The sequence below is a fragment of the Trichechus manatus genome, unplaced genomic scaffold (assembly GCF_000243295.1).
Source record: "Trichechus manatus latirostris isolate Lorelei unplaced genomic scaffold, TriManLat1.0 scaffold00074, whole genome shotgun sequence".
NCBI classification, from domain to species: Eukaryota; Metazoa; Chordata; class Mammalia; order Sirenia; family Trichechidae; genus Trichechus; species Trichechus manatus.
The window spans coordinates 7,860,048-7,866,382 of NW_004444010.1; the positions used below are offsets into that span (position 1 = coordinate 7,860,048).

General features: G+C 39.1%; 2 protein-coding genes across 4 annotated transcripts in view; one reads left to right on the top strand and one right to left on the bottom strand.

Annotated features, from left to right (window-relative positions):
- The window catches only part of MTREX (Mtr4 exosome RNA helicase), a 131,328-nt gene extending 126,283 nt beyond the window's left edge, over window positions 1-5,045 (top strand). The window contains exons 24-25 of the mRNA XM_023734962.1: window positions 3,249-3,353; window positions 4,917-5,045. Coding sequence (XP_023590730.1) covers window positions 3,249-3,353; window positions 4,917-4,969 — 158 coding nt within the window. The 3' untranslated portion in view covers window positions 4,970-5,045. The remainder of the gene's footprint in view (window positions 1-3,248; window positions 3,354-4,916) is intronic.
- A 347-nt stretch (window positions 5,046-5,392) lies between these two features.
- Window positions 5,393-6,335, bottom strand: part of PLPP1 (phospholipid phosphatase 1) — a 163,034-nt gene continuing 162,091 nt past the window's right edge. For all 3 annotated transcript variants that reach the window (XM_004380469.2, XM_004380470.2, XM_023734979.1), the window contains exons 5-6: window positions 6,106-6,282; window positions 5,393-5,554 (exon numbers count right to left, since the gene is read on the bottom strand). In XM_004380469.2, the coding sequence (XP_004380526.1) occupies window positions 5,423-5,554; window positions 6,106-6,282 (309 nt within the window). In that variant the 3' untranslated portion in view covers window positions 5,393-5,422. The remainder of the gene's footprint in view (window positions 5,555-6,105; window positions 6,283-6,335) is intronic.

Here is a 6,335-nt window from a genome sequence, read left to right on the forward strand (position 1 = left end):
ACTCCATCCCCTTCAGTCTTGAATCATCTCCTTTCTGTTGCCTCTTTAGCATATAAATGTGCTTAAATTTCTCATCCACAACTTCTTAGCTGTCAACATAACATAGTAGCTAAGAGCACAAATCCTGGATTCAAATCCCACTCACTCATTAGATCTGTGATCCTGGGCAAGTAAATGGGCTTCAGTTTCTTTGGCTATAAAATGGGGAGGATACAATAGTTCCTACCTCCCCCATCTTGTGAGGCTAACATAATGCTTGGAGAGCCATTAGCACAGTGCCTGGCACATAGCATTCAATAAATATTAGCTGCTGCTGTCCTTCTTTTAGTGTTGTCATCATCACCTTAACCTCCTGCTGCCTTACAGCCAGACTTACAGAAAGAGTATTCAAAAATAGATCTTCAGTTCCCTAATTCCCATTTCCTTCTTGATCCACACTAATCTGGTGCCCTGACTATTTCACTGAAATTACTCAACAGAGTCACCCAAACCCATTGCCAGTGAGTCGATTCCAACTCATAGTGACCCTACAGGACAAAATAGAACTGCCCCATAGGGTTTGCAAGGAGCAGCTGGTGGATTTGAGCTGTCAACCACTGGGTTAGCAGCTGAGCTCTTAACCACTGCACCACCAGGGCTCCAAAGTCACCAGTGACTACCTAATTGCCAAATTTGGCAAACAGACCTTTTTATCTGACTTGATCTTGTCATTTTTTACTACTTTTGTTTCTTGAAACTCATTAATGTAAATTCTTTGGCATTACCTGGCAATGAAGATTTCTACAGAAGTTTAGATTAAGGACTAAATCTTACTATTAGAAATTAAATTTTTTTCTTAATTATTTTAAACGTATAAGCTGAATTTACTTATAACAAGTTTACAACAATATTAAACATTTATTACAGAAAGTTTAGAAAATACAGATAGATCATTTTTATTGTATTGCAGTATAATGTAATTAAGGGCTTGGTCTCTAGAATCTTACTGTGTGGATTTAAGTCCTGACTCCATCATTTATTTACTCCTGGCTCCGACACTGGCCAAGTTACGTATGTAACCTCTCTGAGCTTCTCCTTTTCCCTCTTTGTAAAATGAGTATAACAACAGTATACTGTCTCGTGGAATTGTGAGGACCAAACAAGAAAATGCACATACAACACAGACTACAGACCAGGCACAAAGTAAGTGCTCTGAAAATGCCAAACATTACTCTTCTGTCTCAAAAGTATTCAGCCTAATTTTAACCCATTCTTGATATCTAGGTATCATTATAAACATCAATTATATAATACAGGAAAGCCCTCAGGGTTATTTCAAGATGTGAGTATATGTGGGAGGAAAAGGTTAAGGTCATTCTTGCCCCTAGTGTTTGATGGTTGAATTTTGAGGAATTTGTCTCTATTTTGGCTGTCATGTTTTACTGTTGATTGTCATCAAATAAACTTTTCTGGGAGCCAAATAATGTTGACAGAATTGTATTTAAAATAGTGGAAATAGGCTGTAATTGAGGGCTGGGGATTTTCTCTAAGAACTGTATGGACCTTTTGATAGGACGAGAGGAAGGACAAAAAAAGCTGTGGGCTTTGAATATTTTGGCTAAAGGGCTATATTATAACCCGAATTACTTCAGGGCTTTGCCCTTTTCGAAAAACTTGTGCCTCTCTTATCTCTTATGCAGATTAAGTAGCATAATCTTTTTTTTTTCTTTTTTCTTTTTTTAATTTATTAAGCTTAACAGGTAAGAAGGGAAAGTAAGAGTGGATTAAGGGCTTAGATCTCAGAGCTAGTTTACCTAGAGACAGAATCTGGACTATAACGCCGGTGTCCATCTTGTCTTTTCTTCTAACTCCTGATGTCTCATCTCACTAGATGAACATCCTATATATAGAAGATACATCATCCTTTTAAGTAGGGTATTTCCATATGTCTGAGGTGGCATGTGTGCTAGTAGTGGTCCTCTCCCTGTTGGACAATCTTACCCCAGAAACCTACCTGAAACAGTAACACCTTTTTGTTCTCATTGCTCTGGCCCATAGGCTTGTTCAGAAACCTCATCGACCCAGACCCCTTGTGGGGTCACCTCCCTGGAAGAGATGCTCTGCATGTGCATAGGCACTTCTTGTTGGATTCTGCTACCCTGTTAGATTAAAGGCTTGCACTTTTGCCTTTGTCCAAGCTAAAATTCCCTTCTGCTTTGTGAGTTAAATTCTCAGCTGTTTTCCTTCCTTGGGCACTCTGAAGCATAATGTGGAGGGCATAAAAAGGTAAAAAGGAACCTTCAGCATTGGGCATTATTAGAAAACTCTAAATGATTATGCATTGTTTCAGTGTTGCAAGGAGTCAGCGAAGACCTAGTTAAAGAGCGTATTGCTCCTCTTGGATGCCTTTTAAGAGAGAACTGATATTCCTCAATAAAGTTCATTTCAGACAGTAGAAATTTAGTCTCAAGAGTTTTACTCAGTCACGTAGCACTTAGAGGAAAGGATCCCAGGTGCCTTACTGCACAGGTCTGACAGAAGTTAAACTGTGTTTATAGCTTCAGCTTTAATAACAAACACTTGTCTCAAACAGGGAGTCAAGTTCCATGGGAAAAAGCTTGTCTACTCTTCTGTGCTTCTTTGAGTATACAATGTGTAAAGAAAACTGATTTAAGAGTCTGTTTAAGGTCAAGAAGAATGATTGATGATACCTTTTAAGTCACAGATCTAATCCTATTACTCCCCTTCGTAAAAAGGTCCTCTTAACATTCTCTTCTTCACAGGATGCTGTCCAGACACCTCAGTAGTCTACCCTCAGCGGTCCTTGAAAATAGCTTCAGTTTATCAGGCGTCTCTGCCTCAAATCAGTGGCCTTCCCTTGTCACTGCCTGACAAAGACCTCCTCATTCTCATAGATCCAGATTACTTGTCATCTTTGCCAGCCTTCACCCACAATTGTTCTCTGTTGCCAGGGCATTTTGTTCACCTACCTCTGTGATAGCAGGTGTCAAAACATAATAATAAATCTAATCTTTCTCTGTATTTCCTTAGAAGTGGGAAGTAAACCTTTCACCTTTGTAGCTTTCCAAGTGCCTAGCATAGTGCTAAGTGCCTAGCAGGCAGCCAAGTTTGCTGGCTGATTTACTGCATGGGAAGTCCCTCAAAGTTCTGTTAATCATCCCATGTTCTCTTGCCTTGCCTCTTAATTAAAATTCTCCTGTTCCTGATTATTTCTGTTTTACAAATGATTTGTTTCCATTTCTATGCAGGCAGCATAATCCGTTGTATGAGGCGCCTGGAAGAATTGCTTCGTCAGATGTGTCAAGCAGCAAAAGCCATTGGAAACACTGAGCTGGAGAATAAATTTGCAGAAGGTTAGTATCCAATCCATAAGCTTTTCCTGATGATGCAGGTCAATCTTGTGAGACTCAAGCCCTTCACCATAACCTAGGAGGACACTGTCAGATGCTCGGTCAGATTACCATAAAGGGACATCTAACAGTGTTTATGTAAACTTGTAGAGCATTTGTGTGGGAAAAAGTTTTGAGATCATATATACACACATTGATTTACAAATATTTATTGTAGTTTACAATGCCAGGCATTGTTTTAAGCACTAGGGGATACAGCAGTGAACAAAAAGACACAAATTCCTGCCTTCATGGAGCTTACATTCTAGTGAAAGAGAAGAACAGTCAACAAGTCAATAATTAAAATATATCAGATGGTGGTAAGTACTACAAGAAAAAAACAAAGCAGGTAAAAAGAATAGGGGGTTGGGGATGGATGAGAGAGAGTCTCAGAAGGTGACATTTTAAGGCTCTGAGGTGGGGAATATGCTTGGTTTTTTGTTCAACAGCAAGAGGCCAGCGTGGCTGGAGCACAGTGAGCAGTGAGTAGAATAGTAGTAGCGGCTGGAGGAAGAAAGGAAATGATCATATAGCTCCCAGCCCCCGTTTTTTATTTACTCTGAAATGACTGGAGGATTTGGTGTGCTCTGACTTGCTCTTACAAGGATAATTGTTGCTGTTGCATTGTAGGCAGTAGGCAGACTATAGAATATTAAGGTGGGAGACCAGATCAAGAAAGGATGGCTAGACCAAAGTGGTAGTAATTGGGGGAGGGGCACTTAAGCATGCTTTTAAGTAGTTTTGTTCTTTTCACCTGAATCTCAGCCAAGAGAACTATCGAGTTGTAAAGCATCAAAGAACAGTACATCCACGCTGTAATCAGGCAATCAATCCTAGTGATTACTGCTAACAAGTTCGTGTCCTGAGGAGAAAGGGTTTGCAGAAAATTGGCTTATGTTTCCAAATTGTTGATAGAAGCAGGCTTACTTCATCACTCAGGGTTTAAGTCCAAAAAACCCAAACCTATTGCCGTCAAGTCAATTCCGACTCATAGTGACCCTGCAGGACAGAAAAGAACTGTCCCATAGGGTTTCCAAGGAGCAGATGGTGGACTCCAACTGCTTACCTTTTGGTTAGCAGCCAATCTCTTAACCACTGTACCACCAGTGCTCCAGGGTTTAAGTCCAGGTATGAATATTTTAAAAACAAAATTTATACGTGTCCTGCATAGTCCAGAATGAATCTCACATAGTAACTGAAAATAGATTGCTTTCTGATATAGGTTGAAAAATCTATGCTTTTGGATCAACTAACTGCTTTTGACAGCTTAGTCCTTTGGATAATTTTACACACAAACACAGATGATGGGGTGCTTTAGAGTCAGTGGTCATAACGGGTTTGGTTTCTGAGCTTTCCACCTCTGAAAGGTAGCTCTGAACTTGTGTAGGTGTCTTTCACACAGCAGGATTTTTTTTTTTCTTTCACCAGTTTAATTATTTAATCAGGATTGTAGCGCTGTTTTTAAAACCCCAGTTGAGTGGGGTATTTGTGATCTTGAAGTTTAAACCGTATTTTCTTTTCTCTTAGGAATCACCAAAATCAAGAGAGATATTGTGTTTGCTGCAAGCCTCTACTTATAGAGTCAGCTAAAGGAATGTGGCAATTTCAAGTTGTTCACCACCTGTCTGGTTACAGTTGACTACAAATGCTTACAAGTATTGATTTGGTTCTCCCATCTCAAGATATTTTGTCCTCAAACATTTTAATCTGTATTATATTTAAGTCAAGCATCATTCTTACAAGGCATGTTACATACAGATTTGTACATAAGCATTACATTTTCTAATAAAAAAATGTATAAGTGGGGCACTGTTTTAGTGAAAGGCTTGGTATTTTTTTAAGGAACTCAGAGCTATTAGATAACCATTGTGTTAAATGTGACTATATACACACAGGTAAAGTGGGCATCCAAGAGGAATAGCAGCAGCAGTCCCTTTAAAGGCCTGTACACCAGGAAGAAAGGTGCATCCTCTGGTGCGATCCTTCTCCTTTATAGAAAGCAGGCCAGCTTCATCTGGGCTCCGTGCCACCCTTCAAGGTTGGTGATTGTTCCGGTAGTGATTCCCCACTGTTGCTGTTTCATGCAGAGTTGTATGCGAGTCCTCCTCTTTTCTTTCTTTAAAAGGAGAGTCTTTCTCCTTGAAGAAATCTGATACATATACAGCCTATATAGAACAGACAATACTTACAATGAGGCAAAGCACTTAATATAATGTACTTAAGTTCAAAATCATACAGAAAGTTGCATAATCATTTTATAAAAATGTATAAACAAAAGGATATACATTGGGAAGTACAGATTAAGAGGATAAAAAATTAATAGCTAAAATGAAGTTTTATTAAAGGAGAGTCTTCAAAATTGAGAGTTGCTTTGTTATGTTTTGGGCAAATAGCTTCATTCTGCAGGCACTTAATAAAAAAATCCTTCCCCCCTCCCCACTTCTTACCAAAGTGAATAATGGCTAAAATATTTTTACAGCTGGAACCTTTTGCAATAAAAATATACAGTAGGATTTTTCTAAGTTTTGCAATGAGTAATCGCTTTTACCTGCTGCATATCCGAAAATGACTTCTAATGACATTAGGATTCTTACCCACCACCAATTATTGAACCACATTCTCTGCCTTTGTATAGTTTTCTCACTGGGGATTTTTCTACCTATATCTCCAAATGTTTACCAATATCAAGATGTAGGCTGCTGCCCTGTATACTTACAACTAATACTGCAACCAGAGCCCCTTGAATGAGTCCAGTCAACACATCGCTCCAGTGGTGTTTGTAATCAGAAACTCGAGAAAGGCCTACGTAGATGGATACAGCAACAAGACCAAATTGCAGTGTCGGGCGTAAGAGTCTTGCCCAGTCTCCCTTCATCCTGGCTTGAAGATACAGCTAAAAGAAAAGATAAGAATAAAATTTAAAGTACCAACTGAAAACTGTATCTT